This window comes from Lampris incognitus, chromosome 8, assembly GCF_029633865.1.
Source record: "Lampris incognitus isolate fLamInc1 chromosome 8, fLamInc1.hap2, whole genome shotgun sequence".
NCBI lineage: Eukaryota > Metazoa > Chordata > Actinopteri > Lampriformes > Lampridae > Lampris > Lampris incognitus.
In genome coordinates, this window is record NC_079218.1 from 60,656,893 (window position 1) to 60,677,114 (window position 20,222).

Here is a 20,222-nt window from a genome sequence, read left to right on the forward strand (position 1 = left end):
TAAGGTGGGAGATTTGTACAGGGTAAAAGGGATTCTGAATAAGGAAGGCTATCACTCCATTTTGCAACGCCATGCCATACCCAGTGGACAGCACTTGATTGGAGCCAATTTCATCCTACAACAGGACAATGACCCTAAACACACCTCCAAATTGTGCAAGAACTATTTAGAGCAGAAGCAGGCAGCTGGTATTCTATCGGTAATGGAGTGGCCAGCGCAGTCACCAGATCTGAACCCCATTGAGCTGTTGTGGGAGCAGCTTGACCGTATGGTACGCAAGAAGTGCCCATCCAACCAATCCAACTTGTGGGAGCTGCTTCTGGATGCGTGGGGTGCAATTTCTCCAGATTACCTCAACAAATTAACAGCTAGAATGCCAAAGGTCTGCAATGCTGTAATTGCTGCAAATGGAGGATTCTTTGACGAAAGCAAAGTTTGATGTAAAACAAATCTTATTTCAAAAACAAATCATTATTTCTAACCTTGTCAATGTCTTGACTCTATTTTCTATTCATTTCACAACATATGGTGGTGAATAAGTGTGACTTTTCATGGAAAACACAAAATTGTTTGGGTGATCCCAAACTTTTGAACGGTAGTGTACATACTACTCCCCACCTCATGGCACACTCTCTAGGATTGATTACCTCTTTATCTCAGACTCCATTGTATCCTCTGCAATATCCTCTAGAATTGGTAGTATTCACATTTCAGACCACGCTCACGTAATGGTCAGCATTCTCCCCTTTAACAAGTTGAATAGGACTCCAAGATGGAGGATGAATTCAAGCCTTCTTCTGGATGCTGGCTTCAGAGAATCCTTAAAAGCCCAAATAAACCTCTATAAGGAAACTAATCTACTAACATCCCCATCAATGGGAACAGCATGGGAAGCCATGAAAGCCTTCCTAAGAGGACATGTCATTCAACATGCCTCTTTTAAGAAAAAACTGAATATGGCTAAACAAATTGAATTAGAAAAACAAATTGAGACAGCTGAGACCGCCTATATACAAAACATGACGCCTACTAATTTAACCTCACTTACACATCTTAAATATCAATTTAACTCCATTCTAACTGAGAAAGCAGAGTTTGCCCTATTCAGAGCCAGACAAAAACAATTTGAAGAGGGAGACAAAGCAGGGAGAATGCTGACCAGATACATAAAGCAGAAGGAGACAATGAGCGCCATACCAGCGATTAGAGATCAGGGGGGGACCCTATTATCAGGCTCCTCAGATATCAATGCAGAGTTTAGACCAGTGGTCGGGAACCTATGGCTCGCGAGCCATATATGGCTCTTCCGGTGACGGCATATGGCTCCCAGACAATTTTGAGTTGAAAAATAATTTAAAAAAAAAATCCGTTTGGAACTGATTTTAAAATACTTGTGATATTTCTTAATAATACTGTGTCATTTTAAAGTAAACAGAAATTAGTTTTGAAGATGAATTTCACGGGTCACCCGTGGGTCGGGTCAGGAACCAATGGCTCGCGAGCATGTCCGGGTCATTGTAAAGGTGAAGAAATCAATTTTATCAGATAGCCAACTAGTTTATCCGCTTCAACCCTTGTAACGGAAAAGATGGCGAAAAGAAAAAAAGACGATGATTACCGTGCATTCCAGGCTGCGTGGACAGAGGAATTTGCATTTGTGGAGAGAGCAGGATCTGCGGTATGTCTAATATGCGATGATAAAATTGCATCGATGAAACGGTCAAATATAAAGCGGCACTTCGATACGCACCATGCTTCATTTGCATCGAAATATCCAGCGGGGGACAGCAGGAAAAGGGCATGCGAGGAGCTACAGCGGAGAGTGCAGACGAGTCAGCAGCAACTACGTGTGTGGACCAAGCAAGGTGACGGGAATTCCGCTAGCTTTGCGGGGGCTTTGGCAATAGTAAGGAATGGAAAGTCATTCACAGATGGCGAGTATGCCAAAACATTCATGCTTGATGTGGCCAATGAACTGCTTGATGACTTCCCAAATAAAGACAAGATAATCAAACGAATAAAAGACATGCCCGTCAGCAAGAACTGTGCACGACCGTAGCATCATGATGGCAAATCAAGTCGAGGAAACACAAATTAAGGACATAAACGCCGGGACATACTTTTCTCTTGCGTTAGATGAGTCAACAGATGTTAGCCATCTATCTCAGTGCAGTATAATTGCCAGGTATGCTGCAGGTGACACACTGTGTGAGGAAAGCTTGGCTGTTTCGCCAATGAAAGGGACAACAAGAGGAGAGGATTTATTCACGTCTTTCATGAAGTTTGCTAAAGAAAAAAAACTACCGATGGATAAACTTATTTCTGTCTGTACTGATGGTGCACCCTGTATGTTGGGGAAGAACAAAGGATTTGTAGCGCTTCTCCGTGAACATGAAAAGAGAGCCATCCTAAGTTTTCATTGCATCCTGCACCAGGAGGCGCTTTGCGCTCAGACGTGTGGCCAGGAGCTTGGTGAGGTGATGTCGCTGGTCATTCGAGTGGTCAACTTTATTGTTGCCCGAGTTTTAAATGATCGCCAGTTTAAAGCACTGTTAGAAGAAGTTCGGAATCATTATCCCGGTCTGCTTTTACACAGCAACGTGCGTTGGTTGTCAAGGGGGAAGGTGCTCAGCCGTTTTGCGGCTTGCCTGAGTGAAATCCAGACTTTTCTTGAAATTAAAAGCGTCAAGCATCCTGAGCTAGACAACACTGACTGGCTCCTGCAGTTTCACTATCTCGTGGACATAACTGGCCATCTGAACCAGCTCAATGTGAAAATGCAAGGTATTGGAAATACAATCTCATCCCTTCAACAAGCAGTGTTTGCATTTGAAAGCAAGCTGGAAGTCTTTTTCAGGGACATTGAAACAGGTCGTCTTCTGCACTTTGAAAGACTGCAACAATTTAGAGATGCATGCTTAGCAAGTGACTCCACTCAACATCTGGATCTCCAGCAGCTAGCTGGCTTTACGTCCAATCTCCTGCAGTCATTCAAAGCACGTTTTGGAGAATTTCGTGCGCGCACTGGTCTTTTCTAGTTCATCACTCATCCACGTGAGTGTGCAGTGGACAAAATCGACCTGACATGCATCCTCGGGCTCTCTATCGGAGACTTTGAGCTGGAAGTTGCTGGCCTGAAGGCATCAGACATGTGGATGAGTAAGTTCAAGTCACTTAATGGAGAGTTGGAAAGTCTTGCGCGACAGCGAGCAGAGCTGGCGAGGGAACACAAGTGGACAGAAATGAAAAATCTTCAACCTGAAGACCAGCTGATTCTTAAAACTTGGAACGAGCTTCCTGTGACATACCACACAATGCAGCGTGTGAGTATTGCCGTATTGACCATGTTTGGCTCTACATATGCATGTGAGCAGTCATTCTCGCATATGAGGAACATTAAGACCAACCTACGCTCACGTTTAACTGATGGAAGCCTCAACGCCTGCATGAAGCTCAACCTCACCACGTATGAACCAGACTACAAGGCCATCAGCAAAACCATGCAGCACCAGAAGTCGCATTAAAAGTAACACATATTTAATTTATTATACGTTAAAAATACTATATGGCTCTCAATGAAATATATTTAGAAATATTTGGCTTTTATGGCTCTCCCAGTCAAAAAGGTTCCCGACCCCTGGTTTAGACAATTTTACACCAGCCTGTATACTTCTGAATTGCAGGCGAACAGTGAGGAAATCTGAACCTTCCTTGGTAGTCTGAACCTCCATGAGCAGCGTGAGTTATTAGATGAGCCCATCACTGTTGAGGAGATAGTAGAGGTCATTAGAAGCCTACCATCAGGTAAAGCCCCTGGCCTTGACGGCTTCACAGCTGAATTCTACAAGTGCTATGCACTGGAGTTAGCCCCCATGCTATTAGATATGTACACAGAGGCGTTTCAAAATGGCTCCCTTCCCCCCTCCCTGATGGAAGCAGTTATTACTGTAATTTTAAAAAATGGTAAAGATCCAGTAGATTGTAAAAGCTACAGGCCCGTCTCATTGCTTGGCTATGATGAAAAGGTGCTATCGAAACTGCTAGCCAACAGACTCAACAAAGTCATCACTACCCTGATCCACCCTGATCAGGTGGGCTTTATCCCCAAACGTAGCTATGCTGACAACATCAGACGCCTGATAGACATTATGTGGGCCACTCGTGATGCGAACTCCCCCTCAGCGGCCATATCTCTGGATGCAGAAAAGGCGTTCGACAGGGTTGAGTGGCTTTACCTATTCCTCACCCTGAATTCATTTGGTTTTAGCAATACATTCATCACCTGGATACAACTCCTGTACACACATCCCAAAGCTGCTGTGCAAACTAATGGCATGATCTCACCCTGGTTTGAGCTAGGTAGGGAGACCAGGCAGGGCGACGGCATCTCTCCGGGCCTATTTGCACTTGCTCTGGAACCACTGGCGGCGGCCATTCGATTAGAACCAGCATTCCCAGGGATACAAATTGGTCAATCAATACACAAGCTGATGCTTTACGTGGATGACATCCTAGTTCTAGTCTCAGACCCTGAGTGCTCCCTTCCTGCACTGCTTACCATTATAGACAGATTCTCTCATTTATCAGGTTACAAAGTTAATTGGCAAAAATCAGAAGCCCTCCCCTTAACCTCGTACTGCCCCAAGACCTTGTTCCAGGGAGGTAAATTCTCCTGGCCCAGCAATGGCATTAAATACCTGGGTGTGACTTTCCCCCCTAAATTAGATGATCTAGTGAAGGTCAACATCGAACCTCTACTGAGTCAATTTAGTGCAGACATTGAAAGGTGGACTCCTCTTTACTTGTCACTATGGGGGAAAGCTAATGTTTTGAAAATGACCTGTACACCGAAGTTCAATTACATTCTCCAAGCACTCCCAGTGAGAATCCCGCTTAAATATTTCAAACAATTTGACAAGCTATGTAGCAGATTCCTCTGGGATGGTAAACGCCCCTGACTTAATTTGAAAAAACTACAAAGGCCAGTGGACCAGGGTGGGCTGGGTATCCCAAACTTACTGTTATACTACCAAGCATTTGGTCTCAGGCATCTTGTCCACTGGACTTTACCTCCCGAGCGCGCCCCCCCCCCCCGGTTTGGCATCGAAAGTACACTTTGTGATGCTCTCCCTCCCCTCCATCTTATAACCGCTGCACTGCCTACAGAAGCTATGACCCATCCGATAGTTGTCAACAATCAATGGATTTGGAAACAAATTTCAATTAGACTCAAATTCAATCCCCACCTGAACTTAGCAGCCAGTATCTGGTTGAATCCCAAGTTGAAGATTGACAAAAGACCATTTATTTGGACACAATGGGCGGGAAAAGGAATATTGGTTATAGGAGATTTATATGATGAAGGTGGTACGATGAAATCATTCACGGCGCTTGTGCAACAGTATGGCCTCCCCCAGCAGCAGTTCTGGAGATATCTTCAACTAAGACACCTCTGGTCTCAAACTTTTGGGTCTATCTCCACAACCCCGCCTAGTTCAGATGTACTGTCGAATATAGTTAAGGTGTTTGGCACAGGGCATGAAGCTTCAAAATATTACTTGTTGTTGACTAAACACTCTGATGGTTTGGGATCCAATTTAAAGTTAATTTGGGAGATCGATCTTAATCTTACCTTTACCAGTAAGGAGTGGGAAAACATTTTAAGGAATTATAAGAAAACATCACGGGAACTCAGGACAAGATTAGTACAGTTCAAAATAATTAACAGGGTATACTGGACCCCCTCAAGGTTATACAGGGCGAAACTAAGAGAAAGCCCTGACTGCTGGAGGTGTGGGGAGGGCCCGAGTATGCTTCTCCACATGCTGTGGCCTTGCCGTGTTGCACAAGAATTCTGGACAGCTATATATGTTTTTTTCAATTTTCAATTTAATGTAAAACTAATAAAACTAATTGCAAACTAATCTTACTAAGATGTTTTTGGACCTGATGTTTTGTTGCAGCTTTCCATCAGCACTCAGTATGATGGATGTGAATGGAGCGTCTTCTTTGTGGGCCGGTACCAGCAGTGTGTCTCCAGACCTGCAGAGCGTCAGGACAACCATCAATACATTCCCTTTACTGACCCTGACCTTGTAACACAGGATGATGTCTCATATTTACTGATGACCCCAACCTTCTAACACAGGGTGATGTCTCATATTTACTGATGACCCTGACCTTCTAACACAGGGTGATGTCTCATATTTACTGATGACCCCGACCTTCTAACACAGGATGATGTCTCATATTTACTGATGACCCCGATCTTCTAACAGAGGGTGATGTCTCATATTTACTGATGACCCCGACCTTCTAACAGGATGATGTCTCATATTTACTGATGACCCCGACCTTCTAACACAGGGTGATGTCTCATATTTACTGGTGACCCCGACCTTCTAACACAGGGTGATGTCTCATATTTACTGATGACCCCGACCTTCTAACACAGGGTGATGTCTCATATTTACTGATGACCCCGACCTTCTAACACAGGATGATGTCTCATATTTACTGATGACCCCGACCTTCTAACACAGGGTGATGTCTCATATTTACTGATGACCTCGACCTTCTAACACAGGATGATGTCTCATATTTACTGATGACCCCGACCTTCTAACACAGGATGATGTCTCATTATATTTACTGATGTAACATTTACACAAAGGCCAAATAAAAATGCTCATTTATTGCTTTAAATAGAACTTTGGGCCTTAATTGGTTATTCTCACACACACACACACACACACAGACCTGTATCCCAGGTACCAGCACACTAAGTGGGAGAGGTGCTGGGTCCAGAGTGAGGAGCAGACCGTATACTGGGAGGCCTGGAACTGCACCTTTACACGACTGGTTCCATTCAGACGGATCATATGTACTGAAACACAAGCAGGATTTCAGAATAGAATAGAATAGAATCGGTGAAGAAGAGAGTGCAGGCAGGGTGGAGTGGGTGGAGAAGAGTGTCAGGAGTGATTTGTGACAGAAGGGTACCAGCAAGAGTTAAAGGGAAGGTTTACAAGATGGTAGTGAGACCAGCTATGTTATATGTTTTGGAGACAGTGGCACTGATGAAAAGACAGGAGGTGAAGCTGGAGGTGGCAGAGTTGAAGATAAGATTTTCATTGGGAACGATTATATTAGAACGATTGGGAACGATTATATAGCTCAGGTTGGACGGTTTGCAGACAAAGCAAGAGAGACAAGATGGAGATGCTGAATGCTGAATATGGAGCTGCCAGGGAAGAGGAGAAGAGGAAGGCCAAAGAGGAGGATTATGGATGTGGTGAGGGAGCACATGCAGGTGGCTGGTGTGACAGAGGAAGATGCAGAAGACAGGAAGTGATGGAAACGGATGATCCACTGTGGCGCCCCCTAACGGGAGCAGTCAAAATTAGTAGTAGTAGTACAGAATACAATACAACATAACAGAACAGAATAGGATTGAATAGAACAGAATACAATAGAATAGACTAGACCAGAATAGAATAGAATAGTAAGCAGAAACAAACAATAAATACAGGCCAAGATGCCGGCATAAAGATCTGACTGAGAACTGGAAACCTCCAGGAAATCTGAAGGAGTGAATGTTGTGAAGGAGTGACTGTGAATGAGTGAATGTTGGGAAGGGGTGAATGTCACGAAGGAGTGACTTTGAAGGAGCGCATGTTTTGAAGTGAATGTTGTGAAGGAGTGACTTTGAAGGAGTGCATGTTGTGAAGGAGTGACTGAAGGAGTGACTTGTGAAGGAGTGACTGTTGGGAAGGAGAAAATGTTGGGAAAGAGTGAATGTCATGAAGGAGTGACTGAAGGAATGCATGTTGTGAAGGAGGAAATGTTTTGAATGAGTGAATGTTGGGGTGAATGTTGTGAAGGAGTGAATGTTGGGAAGGGGTGATTGTCGGGAAGGAGTGACTGAAGGGGTGACTTGAAGGAGCGCATGTTGTGAAGTGAATGTTGTGAAGGAGTGACTGTTGTGAAGGAGTCACTTTGAAGGAGCGCATGTTGTGAAGAAGTGAATGTTGCGAAGGAGTGACTGTTGTGAAGGAGTGACTGCTGTGAAGGAGTCACTTTGAAGGAGCGCATGTTGTGAAGAAGTGAATGTTGCGAAGGAGTGACTTGTGAAGGAGTGAATGTTGTGGAGGAGTGACTGTTGTGAAGGAGTGAATGTTGCGGAGTTATTGAAGGAGTGACTTGTGGAGGAGTGCATGCTGTGAAGGGGTGAATGGTTGTGAGGGGGTGGGGAACAGTGTTGACGGATGGCTGGTGGGTATGGGTAGGACTTGTGCTGTGTGATGACAGAAGAATCAAACAGTCGGAGGCGGAGCTTAGTGTGAAATACAGACAGTTCAAACTCGCCGTCATCTCACCACAGTCAGATTCATCTGAACCATCAGGACAGTTGACCTCACCGTCACACTGACCATGACCACGGATACAGTCACCGGAGCGACACTGGTACTGGTCTGCTGCACATGGCTCTGTTCACACAGATAGATGGAAAGTCAGACAGACAGACGGAGAGACAGACAGACAGACAGATGGACAGACGGAGGGACAGACAGACATTTGACCCCTCACACTCCCTGTTCCTCCTGTTCTCAGGTACCTGCTGAACCCAGGTTTTCCCCAGAGGTGAAGTTCGCTCTGAAGCCTCGTCCCTGTCCCGAAAGGTCGGTGTAGAATCTCACGGTCATCTGGTTGGTTGTGGAGATCAGCTGAGGGGCAGGTCTCTCAGTGCCAGTGAAGACGCCTTGGAAAAGAAGGAGGTATGAATGAAAACCGTCAAGTACAGAGTAATGAAATCATTTTGGCAAGGCAGAAATGCATTGTGTGTAAAACCAGCCTCACCCAGCAGCTCAGAGTGAGGCCCTGTCCCATCTCGGACCTCTACAACATCATAGGTTGCCTCCACATCAAAATCCAGAAACTGCAGCTGGATGTTCCAGCCCTCTCTTGTGTTGAGGGTCCAAAGACCTGCGGAGCCAAAGGTTCAAGGGTAGTTACTGGAGCTAGCATCACTGGTTTAGTATCATGGCTAGCTAGCGGTTAGCATACAGCTAACTATGTGTCCAGATAGATAGATAGACAGACAGACAGACAGATAGATAGATAGATAGATAGATAGATTTGGGTAGGTGGTTTACTGTTAAACCTACAGTTAGCTCTGTTCCCATAGGATTGTGGGTAATTGGGTGAGCTGAAGGTTGAGTTTGGCTCCCAGAGGTCAAAGGGTCCTCCACAGTCCTCTAAAGCAACACACAACAGAATTTAATAAGGGAAACATGTCATTATACTCATTCTATCTATCTATCTATCTATCTATCTATCTATCTATCTATCTATCTATCTCTCTATCTGTCTGTCTGTCTGTCGATCTATCTATCTCTGTCTATCTATATCTATCTCTCTATCTGTCTGTCTGTCGGTCGGTCGATCTATCTATCTATCTATCTATCTATCTATCTATCTATCTATCTATCTATCTATCTATCTATCTATCTATCTATCTATCTATCTATCTATCTGTCTATCTGTCTGTCTGTCTGTCTGTCTGTCTGTCTGTCTGTCTGTCTGTCTGTCGGTCGATCTACCGATCTATATCTATCTATCTCTCTATCTGTCTATCTGTCTGTCTGTCTGTCGATCTATCTATCTGTCTGTCTGTCTGTCGATCTATCGATCTATCTATCTCTCTATCTGTCTATCTGTCTGTCGATCTACCGATCTCTCTATCTGTCTATCTGTCTGTCTGTCTGTCGATCTACCGATCTATCTGTCTGACTGTCGATCTATCTGTCTGACTGTCTGTCGATCTATCGATCTATCTATCTGTTTGTCGATCACCGATCTATCTGTCTGACTGTCGATCTATCTATCTATCTATCTATCTATCTTATCTATCTATCTATCTATCTATCTATCTATCTATCTATCTATCTATCTATCTATCTATCTATCTATCTATCTGTCTGTCTGTCTGTCTGTCTGTCTGTCTGTCTGTCTGTCTGTCTGTCTGTCTGTCTGTCTGTCTGTCGATCTACCGATCTATCTATCTGTCTGTCTGTCGATCTATCGATCTATCTGTCTGTCTGTCTGTCTGTCGATCTACCGATCTATCTGTCTGACTGTCGATCTATCGATCTATCTATCTATCTTTCTGTCTGTCTGTCTGTCGATCTACCGATCCATCTGTCTGACTGTCGATCTATTGATCTATCTATCTTTCTGTCTGTCGATCTACCGATCCATCTGTCTGACTGTCGATCTATCGATCTATCTATCTATCTTTCTGTCTGTCTGTCTGTCGATCTACCGATCCATCTGTCTGTCTGTCGATCTACCGATCCATCTGTCTGACTGTCGATCTATCTATAGATCTATCTATCTTTCTGTCTGTCGATCTACCGATCCATCTGTCTGACTGTCGATCTATCGATCTATCTATCTATCTTTCTGTTTGTCTGTCTGTCTGTCGATCTACCGATCTGTCTGTCTGTCTGTCTGTCTGTCTGTCGATCTACCGATCTATCTGTCTGTCTGTCTGTCTGTCTGTCGATCTATCTATCTATCTTTCTGTCTGTCTGTCTGTCGATCTATCGATCTATCTGTCTGTCTGTCGATCTACCGATCTATCTGTCTGACTGTCGATCTCTATCTCTCTGTCTGTCTGTCTGTCTGTCTGTCTGTCTGTGTTTATTGATCGTTTTGATTGTGTTGACGTTGTAGTGTTGGTCTTGGTTCCTCACGGGGGACTGATGGGGGTGTGGTGGGGGCGGGGACAGCAGTGGGCTCAGGGGGCCCCATCCCACAGGGGCCTCTGCTCAGAGAGATGTCATCCAGAGCAATGTCATTCCTCATCCCTGCTGCCTTCAGAGCCTCAAACATCACCTGCAGACACCAATACAGACAGACAGACAGGCTGGCTGGTTTGTCAGTTGATTGATTGATTGATTGATTGATTGATTGATTGATTGATTGATTGATTGATTGATTGAACACGGTCTCTGAGTAAATGACTGGGTCTGCAGGATTGAGAATCAACTGAGACAGAAGACGTCTGGGCTAAAGTGAAGTACAGCTGGTCGTGAGAGCAACATGAAGGATGTTATGCTGCTAGATGTTTCTCTGCATGTACGTACTCCTCCCTGCACACCTACACAACTACACTCCTACACTCCTACACACCTACACACCTACACAGCTACACACCTACACAACTACACTCCTACACACCTACACTCCTACACTCCTACACAGCTACACACCTACACAGCTACACTCCTACACTCCTACACACCTACACTCCTACACATCTACACAGCTACACTCCTACACAGCTACACTCCTACACAGCTACACCTACACTCCTACACACCTACACTCCTACACACCTACACAGCTACACTCCTACACACCTACACTCCTACACACCTACACACCTACACTCCTACACACCTACACTCCTACACACCTACACAGCTACACTCCTACACACCTACACTCCTACACAGCTACACTCCTACACACCTACACTCCTACACACCTACACAGCTACACTCCTACACACCTACACTCCTACACACCTACACACCTACACTCCTACACACCTACACTCCTACACACCTACACAGCTACACTCCTACACACCTACACTCCTACACAGCTACACTCCTACACACCTGCACACCTACACACCTACACTCTTACACACCTACACACTTACACTCCTACACACCTACACTCCTACACAGCTACACTCCTACACACCTACACTCCTACACACCTACACTCCTACACAGCTACACACCTACACAGCTACACTCCTACACAGCTACACTCCTACACACCTACACACCTACACAGCTACACTCCTACACAGCTACACTCCTACACAGCTACACTCCTACACACCTACACTCCTACACAGCTACACTCCTACACAGCTACACTCCTACACACCTACACTCCTACACAGCTACACACATACACACCTACACACCTACACAGCTACACTCCTACACAGCTACACTCCTACACAGCTACACTCCTACACACCTACACTCCTACACAGCTACACTCCTACACACCTACACTCCTACACAGCTACACTCCTACACACCTACACTCCTACACACCTACACTCCTACACAGCTACACACCTACACAGCTACACTCCTACACAGCTACACTCCTACACACCTACACACCTACACAGCTACACTCCTACACAGCTACACTCCTACACAGCTACACTCCTACACACCTACACTCCTACACAGCTACACTCCTACACACCTACACTCCTACACAGCTACACACCTACACAGCTACACACCTACACTCCTACACACCTACACTCCTACAAACCTACACTCCTACACACCTACACTCCTACACACCTATCCACCTTCCCACCAACACACCTACACACCACCAGCCAGTCATGAGCTGTAACTTGCTGTATTGCTAGAAGATTATCGCATCAGTTTATTTCTGCTGCGACGAGATGGTGGAGGTCGTTTTGTTTCCCGTAACACTTTATTCTTCTGCTACTACTACCACCTCCCTTAGGGGGCGCCACAGTGGATCATCCATTTCCATCTCTCCCTGTCCTCTGCATCCTCCTCTGTCCCACCAGCCACCTGCATGTCCTCCCTCACCACATCCATAAACCTCCTCTTTGGCCTTCCTCTTCTCCTCTTCCCTGGCAGCTCCATATTCAGCATCCTTCTCCCAGTATACCCAGCATCTCTCCTCCACACATGTCCACACCATCTCCATCTTGTCTCTCTTGCTTTGTCTCCAAACCGTCCAACCTGAGCTGTCCCTCTAATATACTCCTTCCTAATCCTGCCCTTCTTCATCACTCCACCTGCACCCTACTCTGGCCACAGAGTCTTCTGTATACTTTATTGTTTTCAGATACTTTATTGTTTTCAGATACTTTGTTCTGCTGAGGTGGACAGATTTCAGGGCTCATATTGCAGCACTGGTGTTTTCTGTGTAAAATTCTGGTTTAAATCACAAGACATTAAATGTTCTGACCACTATCTCAGCTGTGACGTTGAAGGTGATCTGTCCGTAGTTCCAGCTGTCACCATAGTTTCCATCCTTCTGAAACAGAACAGTGACCGGCAACTCGCCACCTACAGCCGCCGGTCCGACAGCCAGGACTCTGAGCTGGTAGACGTCCTCTCCAAACATGTGGTACCTGCAACACACAGGGTTGGAGGGGGAGGAGTCACAAGTTTTTTGTTTTGAGTTTAACCTGTGTTTTTTATTGCAGAACACTTTACTTGCACTCTTCAGGCCTCCCCTGGTAACTAAGGAGTGAAATAACATTGTTATTTGGTGTCAAAGGTCACCATGCTGTGTGACATAGGACATCCATAATGATGAAGATTTCTTTGCGTTGTCTTTTGTACAATAAGATTTGAAATGTAAACGCTGGACGTGATGATTGTTTCTGCAGGTATTTTACATCTTTTTCCACGTCAAATTTACCAGAATCTGAGACAGCCGGGCCGGGTGGACGCAGTCAGAGGGAGGCTGTGGATCTGGAAACGCCTTTGGCCAGGGCCGGGTGGAGTGACGATGTAGTAGCCTGTCAGAGTTACATGTTGTCCAGTATTTATGATAGGACGGTGGATGATGATGATGATGATGATGATTGATTTGACCACTCTCTAGCTAGAGGAAGAAACCTTCCATAACTGAGTCTCATGCATGGCTGCTCCTATTTCATGGGATGCTGTAACAACCTCTCCTACCAGATGCCATAGCTACTGACCTGCCATGCTCCCCAGCGTGTGGTCGGCATTGGGCCCGGTGAAGGGAGGGAAGGTGGGGCCATTAAATCGCAGCCAGTTGCCGGCATCATTGGGCTGCTGTCTCCAGAAACAAAAGCCTTGCTCAAAGGAACAGTTCACCTTCTCCTCATCTGGGATGAGCGGAGTCAAAGACAGTGAGTCAAGAAACGCACAAAAAACAAGTCGTCTTTATGACTTGTTGATGTTTTACTTTATTTCATTTTTCTGTTTAAAGCCACAGTCCTGAATCTGCTGGTGTTACTGGACCAGTGTGTGTCCTGTGTAGGTGGAGGTGAGGTGAATCTGCTGGTGTTACTGGACCAGTGTGTGTCCTGTGTAGGTGGAGGTGAGGTGAATCTGCTGGTGTTACTGGACCAGTGTGTGTCCTGTGTAGGTGGTGGTGAGGTGAATCTGCTGGTGTTACTGGACCAGTGTGTGTCCTATGTAGGTGGTGGTGAGGTGAATCTGCTGGTGTTACTGGACCAGTGTGTGTCCTGTGTAGGTGGAGGTGAGGTGAATCTGCTGGTGTTACTGGACCAGTGTGTGTCCTGTGTAGGGGGAGGTGAGGTGAATCTGCTGGTGTTACTGGACCAGTGTGTGTCCTGTGTAGGTGGTGGTGAGGTGAATCTGCTGGCGTTACTGGACCAGTGTGTGTCCTGTGTAGGTGGAGGTGAGGTGAATCTGCTGGTGTTACTGGACCAGTGTGTGTCCTGTGTAGGTGGAGGTGAGGTGAATCTGATGGTGTTACTGGACCAGTGTGTGTCCTGTGTAGGTGGTGGTGAGGTGAATCTGCTGGTGTTACTGGACCAGTGTGTGTCCTGTGTAGGTGGAGGTGAGGTGAATCTGCTGGTGTTACTGGACCAGTGTGTGTCCTGTGTAGGTGGAGGTGAGGTGAATCTGCTGGTGTTACTGGACCAGTGTGTGTCCTGTGTAGGTGGAGGTGAGGTGAATCTGCTGGTGTTACTGGACCAGTGTGTGTCCTGTGTAGGTGGAGGTGAGGTGAATCTGCTGGTGTTACTGGACCAGTGTGGGTCCTGTGTAGGTGAGGTGAGTGTTGAGCTCCATCCAGATGAGTGAGAGTCAGCAGTGTTGTGTCAGAAACACACATAAAACCTGGTGGAACCTGAGTTGTACTTACTGATGTAGTACTATGTGTTGTACTTACTGATGTAGTACTGTGTGTTGGTGAAGGTCTTCTACCAGCTTGTTCTGTCATATCTGCTGGTTAGACACAACACCTTCACTTCTTCTTCTAACTTAACACTACCTGCCTTCTTCTTCCTCATCTGGCTGCTGTGATGAAGATGAAAACACTATGCACCCTGTCATTTTTCAGCAACTTCAACAATTTTCCTAATTTGAATATTTTTGTATTATTTGTTTTCTGATGGAAAGTATCAAAGATGACCTTGGTTTGCGTGTACATCTGAAGGATGGTTTTACTAGATGAAGTGACTCCATGGACTGACTCCTGAATCTGAACATCTGACGTGCTACCGTGCTGCTGGTACAGCTTAGCCATAGAAACCAGAGTTCAGGCTGCCATCTTGGTTCTACTGATCTGTTGTGTGGTTGCTAGGTTATGTCAACATGGTAATGTCACAGAGGATATTGGTCCTTATTTCTAGTCCCCCTGATTGGGACAGTTGGTGGACTGTTGAATGATCTCCCTTCGTCCCGCGTAACATCTCAGCCACTGCCAGTTTGATTCAAATTAAACTTGATATTTACAGAAAAAACCTGACCTGCCCAACATCACCAACCTTTTCACCATCTCAGCTGTTTATTGCTGTGTTGTGTTGTTGTTTGTTGTACTGTGTTGTGTTGATAAGTAGTATGTTGTAGTATTCCTTACTTGAGAGGTTGCTGATGTTTGCTACACTATAAGAAGCATTGAACCCTGGGAGATTATTATAATCGTCTGAGCTGAACTCCACTGTTGATTGGTCAGACAGCAGCCACATGGTCCCTGGAGAGGTGGAGCCTGACAACACAGCTGGGGAAACAGCGCTGTCATCAGCCAACATACCAGACAAGATATATAAACACAGCGTTTCTACAAAAGATATGTTCATAATTCAGACATGATGTATCTGCTGATGAAGCCAATGAAAATATGTGTTAATAACTAATCTATGACTCTACTGTAAGCATGATAACAGTCAGTATGTGTGTGACTGATTTGACTGGGACTCTGATGGATACCTTTATAGACACCTAACAGTAAGGAGGTCATAGATGATGACGTGACCGTGACATTGAACAATCATGCAGGATCATAAAAAAGTTGTTTTCTGTGAAATCAAATGAATCATAGAAATTCTGGTCAATTACTTGTTCTGTATTAATATGAATCTAGACTTACATAAAAGCTGTTTCGTGGGTCCGATTCCCTCGTACAGACTCAGTGTGTCGCTGTCTTCCTCTGTTTCAAACACCATGAAGTCTATCTTTACAGAATATCCTTCCTGGACTCTGAGGAGAAAGGAGTGTCGTGGGATTGATCAGGTTTAGTTTGCCAGGTAAAGCAGTGACAGTGCTGCTGGAGGATCTGGTGTGGACCGCACGCTTTACCGGAGGATCCAGCGACAGCGGCTGCTGCTGTTGTAAGGCAGAGGGAAGTTAGCTGAATGGAAGAAGCCTGTTGGACCCCGGAGGAGAAACTGTCCATCACATGCTGTTGCTATGGAAAGAACAGGACAGAGACTCACTTGGCTCCTGATCGCTCCTTGTGAGCATTGCCAGGATCAGCAAGACTCTGGTGAAACTTAATAAAGTCAGTACTGATCTGGAGTTTGAATTGAGATTGATATTACTTTGAAAGCTTTTTGATTGTTGTTATTATTTATCATATTTTTGTTTGATGCACATGCAATAAAAACCTTGACGCCGACAGCTTTTAGATTACATTTCTGCGACAACTTAAGGTGGTAAACATGATGCAGTGTTAAGAATGTGCTAACCGTTTAATTTGCGATGGTTTTAGAGCTATGATTCTAACTAATTTTTTTTTTTATTCTCAAAGATGTCTTTTACTTGCATCGTATCTTGACGTGAAGACGTGCAGACAGACCTACAACATTCCAACCCGAGTTTTGCCAACCCTGGGTGAGCTGGCGGTGTGTAAAGACGAGGCAGACTCCAAGATAACGGTTAAGGGGCTTTAGGGTCGAACTGTAAGTATCAACAGTACAGAGGTGAACTGGCGCACGCAGGAGACTGTGTGCCTTACGTAACATTGACTACAGCCAACATCCACTGGGGGGTGCTATAATACCACCCGTAACAACCCCTCCTTCACACAAGCAAGGAGCTGGGAGGGTTGGGGCCACCCACGCCAGGGCCGAGTCACCGGCACTGAAACAAAAATTCTCGCTTCTCTGGTGCCGTTGCTACTGGCAACGACTGCTGCTGCTGCTGCTGCTGCTGCACATCCTCAGCCAGCGGCATACATATCACACCACTTGAACATGTTGTGCAATCTATACGCAAAAGTCGATTGTACTGCAGTGGCCGCGGCAACCGTAGCTCCAGTGATCACGTCTGGGCTTCAGGCTAGTGGGTAATTAAGATGAGGTGGTGGCTGGTTGAATGCTGTTCGCCTCATGTGCCAACATTTGGATTCAGTAGACGCAGGCGGGAAGGTGGGGTTTGCGAGACACAGCACTGACAGCAAATCACGGGTTTCAGTCATCAAATTAACATGAACACGCCCACAGCAACAGACTAAGCCATGAAGAAGAACAAAACCCCACATGTTGACTTGTCAGATGACCGAGATGCTTTAGAAATAGAAATCCTCTTAGAAAGGTATCGGTGCTCTTTAACATTGGCATGAGGGAACAGCAGTCGATGAATAAAACCTCTGTTGATCATTTACATGTTGGTGTAATTTCGTGTTTTCATCAAGTAATATTCAATATTCAAGTAATTTTTGTGTTGTGTATTGAATACTAGTTTGTCCCTAACGGGTACTCCGTAACGTCCCCTGTGTACGTCACTGACACGTGTACCAGCCACTCAGAAGGGTGGCGCTAAAGACGAAGCCCATGTTCCCGCCCACTCCTGTCCCACGTTTGGTTATTGAATAGTTGTTGTCACTAATCCCTAGCGTGAGGACACAACAAACGTGGCGACGGGGGAGTGCGTTCTCGCGTTGTGTTTGTTACCCTCGGCAGAAAGTCCGAGTTTAGCGACTTTTAGCTGCTGCTCAGGGTACACGGGCCGCACAGCAACGGAGGACAGCGCTGCTGCGAGGGGAGCAGGAACCTCCGCGGGGGACGAGAGGCTGAAGACCGAGGGGAAGGGAAGGACTGTGTGGGGACCACAAAACAACAGCAGGACAGTAAGCCCAACGAAACAAGGACGAGGAAAAAGGGAAGACAACTGGCTAACAGTGAAACCAAGCATAAGGACAAGACTAATTGCTGAAATCAGAGGAAAATAACGAACATTACTTGGGAATGGCTGCACCGGTATGAAATATCGGACCATTTGAGGAAAACACTGAACAATGGAGTTCATACGCTGAAAGATATGCATATTTTGTGATGGCCAACAAGATTAAGAATGACCTTTTAGTGCCAACATGTCCAAGTGTTATGGGAGAGAAAACGTGCAATCTGCCACGCAGTCTAGTGCAACCTAACAAGCCTGGTGATCTATCGTATGAGGATATAGTGAAGACCTTAAAAGACCACTTTTCACCTAAGCCTTTGACAACTGCAGAGAGATTCAGACTTCACAAGCGAAACCAAGAAGAAGGAGAATCTATCCCAGTTTGTGGCTGTATTGAAACAGTTTCCGAACATTGATCATTTAAAGAAGCGTTAGGGTGACACCTGTAATGTTTACAGATAGGTACAACACTACAGTGAATCTCACAACACCATATGTGACAGGTTGGTCTTGGACTGCGTAGTGAGGCGACTCACAAACGTCTGTTGATAGAACTTGACTTGACATTATCAAAGGCAATTGAAATCAGCAACGTCTATGCAGATGGCTTCTACGGAAGCACAGCAACTAAGTGTCGCCACTCAAGTGCATAAAGTGTCGAATTTCAAGAACGGTATTTATGGGCAAACCTTGCAACCGATGTGGAAAAATGGGACATCAAGCAGGAGAGCGTTGGTCTAAAGACTTAGGCTGCAGAGGCTGTGGCAAAAAGGCCACATTGAATGTGCCTGTAAAAACAGAAAAAGACTGAGTCAAGCAAGAACCCTGAAACAAGGAAAAGTGACTTCAGGAGAACCAAGAAGAGACATGTGAACAGAATGGAGCACTCACATGTGGACCAGAGTACCTCATAGTCTGAGGAAGAGACTATGCATGTGTTATCTGTCTCGTGATGAAAATGGATACTGGGTGACAACACTGCTGGATGGCGCAGCAGTACGGATGCAAGTAGATACTGGTGCAGCTATATCCTTGGTGTTGGAGGCTGTTCACAAAGAAACTACAGCACCTCATCACCAAACCGAAAAAGCTGACATTAATTAAAGACCTACACTGGTGAGACTGTTCAGTGATACGAGTTCTGTATGTGACAGTGGAGCTAAACAAACAGAAGAAAACACTCCCGCTGTGCATAGTGAAAGGAAACCATCCAGCTTTGCTAGGCCGCACATGGCTGGAAAAGATCAAGCTGAACTGGCAAGAAGTGCACCTGTTGGATGAAGATACAGGGCTACCAGGAATATTGAAGAAACACAAAGATGTGTTCATAAGAGAACTTGGCAACATGAAAGACATCACTGTTAGGCTATCAGTCAAGCCAGGGAGCAAACCAAAGTGTCTTAAAGCAAGACCTGTTCCTTATGCCATAAAACCCAAAGTTGAGGCTGAACTAGACAGACTAGTCGAGAGCGGAGTATTGGAACCAGTGAGTGTTAGCCAATGGGCAACGCCAGTTGTTCCAGTCATGAAGAAGGATGGAGCCAGCAGACTCTGTGGTGACTTCAAAGTCAATGTGAATTCTGTCTTAACTGCAGAACAATATCCTTTACCCCTAATTGATGACCTTTTTTCAGGTTTGGCTGGCGGGCAACAGTTCAGCAAGATAGACTTGTGCCAAGCCTATCTGCAGATACATGTAGATCCAGGGTCACAGGAGCTGCTGACCATAGTGACGCATAAAGGCATGTACAGGTACTGAAGGCATCCTTTTGGGATTACCTCAGCTGCAGCGTTGTTCCAAAGAGCCATGGACCATATCCTGAGTGGGATGACAGGTGTACAATGTTACTTGAATGATCTGCTTATCACAGGTAAAGATGAGCAAGAGCACTTGAGAAACCTTGATACTACATTACAGAGACTGGAGAAGTATGGTCTGAGGGTGCGAGAGGACAAGTGAGTTTTTCCGACCTTCTGTGGAGTACCTGGGCCATGTGATTGACA

General features: G+C 45.5%; 1 protein-coding gene across 1 annotated transcript in view; it reads right to left on the reverse strand.

Annotated features, from left to right (window-relative positions):
• The window catches only part of tmprss15 (transmembrane serine protease 15), a 71,484-nt gene that overhangs the window by 25,562 nt on the left and 25,700 nt on the right, over positions 1-20,222 (reverse strand). Inside the window, exons 7-19 of the mRNA XM_056284372.1 lie at positions 16,395-16,503; positions 16,186-16,295; positions 15,676-15,816; positions 13,802-13,951; positions 13,516-13,615; positions 13,057-13,222; positions 10,758-10,899; positions 9,168-9,257; positions 8,860-8,985; positions 8,618-8,761; positions 8,379-8,489; positions 6,760-6,886; positions 5,947-6,042 (exon numbers count right to left, since the gene is read on the reverse strand). Of these exons, the coding sequence (XP_056140347.1) occupies positions 5,947-6,042; positions 6,760-6,886; positions 8,379-8,489; positions 8,618-8,761; positions 8,860-8,985; positions 9,168-9,257; positions 10,758-10,899; positions 13,057-13,222; positions 13,516-13,615; positions 13,802-13,951; positions 15,676-15,816; positions 16,186-16,295; positions 16,395-16,503 (1,612 nt within the window). The remainder of the gene's footprint in view (positions 1-5,946; positions 6,043-6,759; positions 6,887-8,378; positions 8,490-8,617; positions 8,762-8,859; positions 8,986-9,167; positions 9,258-10,757; positions 10,900-13,056; positions 13,223-13,515; positions 13,616-13,801; positions 13,952-15,675; positions 15,817-16,185; positions 16,296-16,394; positions 16,504-20,222) is intronic.